General features: G+C 38.3%; 1 protein-coding gene across 1 annotated transcript; it reads left to right on the top strand.

Moving 5' to 3' along the window:
* Nucleotides 1-753, top strand: LOC145066662 (uncharacterized). The gene has a single exon (XM_079013947.1). It carries the CDS (start codon nt 1-3, stop codon nt 751-753), a length of 753 nt encoding a protein of 250 aa, XP_078870073.1.
* Nucleotides 754-980: the final 227 nt, after the last annotated feature.

Raw genomic sequence — 980 nt, 5'->3', positions numbered from 1 at the left:
ATGGGGTTTCATAACCCTGCAAACCGTCCCTGGTTCTGCTTCGCAAAACATAATCGAGGTGGGGTGTGGTCATGCATAGATAAAGCAAAAAATGGCTTATGGAAGTTAAATATTGATGTGAAGGAAATAATGAATACTAATGATGGGGGATTATCGTGGAGATCTGACTTTGTGGTGGATGGAGTTTTTAGCGTGGCAAGGCTTAGAAATAGACTTGACAGAGCCTCTCACCTGATTTGCGATGGGGATTTCTGGTGGTTGAATTCGGTTCCAAAAAAGGTGGTGAATTTTATTTGGCGAGCAAAGCAGGGGAGGATTCCATCTGCCGAGGCGTTAAGGAAAAGGAACATCCAAGTACCCTCCACAATGTGTGGGATATGTGAACACGTAGAAGAATCAGTGGATCACATTCTCACTTCATGCAGTTTGGCGAGGAATATTATAACCATGGTACTAAAGTGGTGTAATGTTCTCCCTCAATTCTTTTCAGGTGTGAATGAGGTGCTTGACTTTGCCAGGAACTGGGGACATTGCCCAAAAAAGAAAGAGTTGCTTACATGTATTATATACGGAACCCTCTGGAGTTTGTGGAAGGCAAGGAATGATCGGATTTTTAAAGAAGAATCATCGAAACCGGCGAAAATTTTAGATTATATCAAAACATCGGTATTTACTTGGAGAAAGTATAGAAGTCCTAGTGGTGATACAGTTGATTGGGATAAGTGGTGTTGTGCACCATTGAATTGTACATAGACTATGCTCTTTGTTTAGTTTGATGTTTTCTATTGTACTTCTACCCCCTAGCGTCTTGCTAGGAGTATTTTAATAAAATTGCCGGTTAAAAAAAAAAAATTATTTATTTATTATAACTTTCTAGTTTCAATATTATGCGGTTAAAACAATCATTAGTCATAAACCTAATAACTAATTAAAGAAGCATATTTACGGAACTTATAACCTTCGTTTTTAGCTTTAAAGTC

Source organism: Lactuca serriola, chromosome 8, assembly GCF_051521515.1.
Source record: "Lactuca serriola cultivar US96UC23 chromosome 8, Lser_US96UC23_V15, whole genome shotgun sequence".
NCBI classification, from domain to species: domain Eukaryota; kingdom Viridiplantae; phylum Streptophyta; class Magnoliopsida; order Asterales; family Asteraceae; genus Lactuca; species Lactuca serriola.
This window is presented reverse-complemented; position numbering and strand designations above follow the sequence as displayed.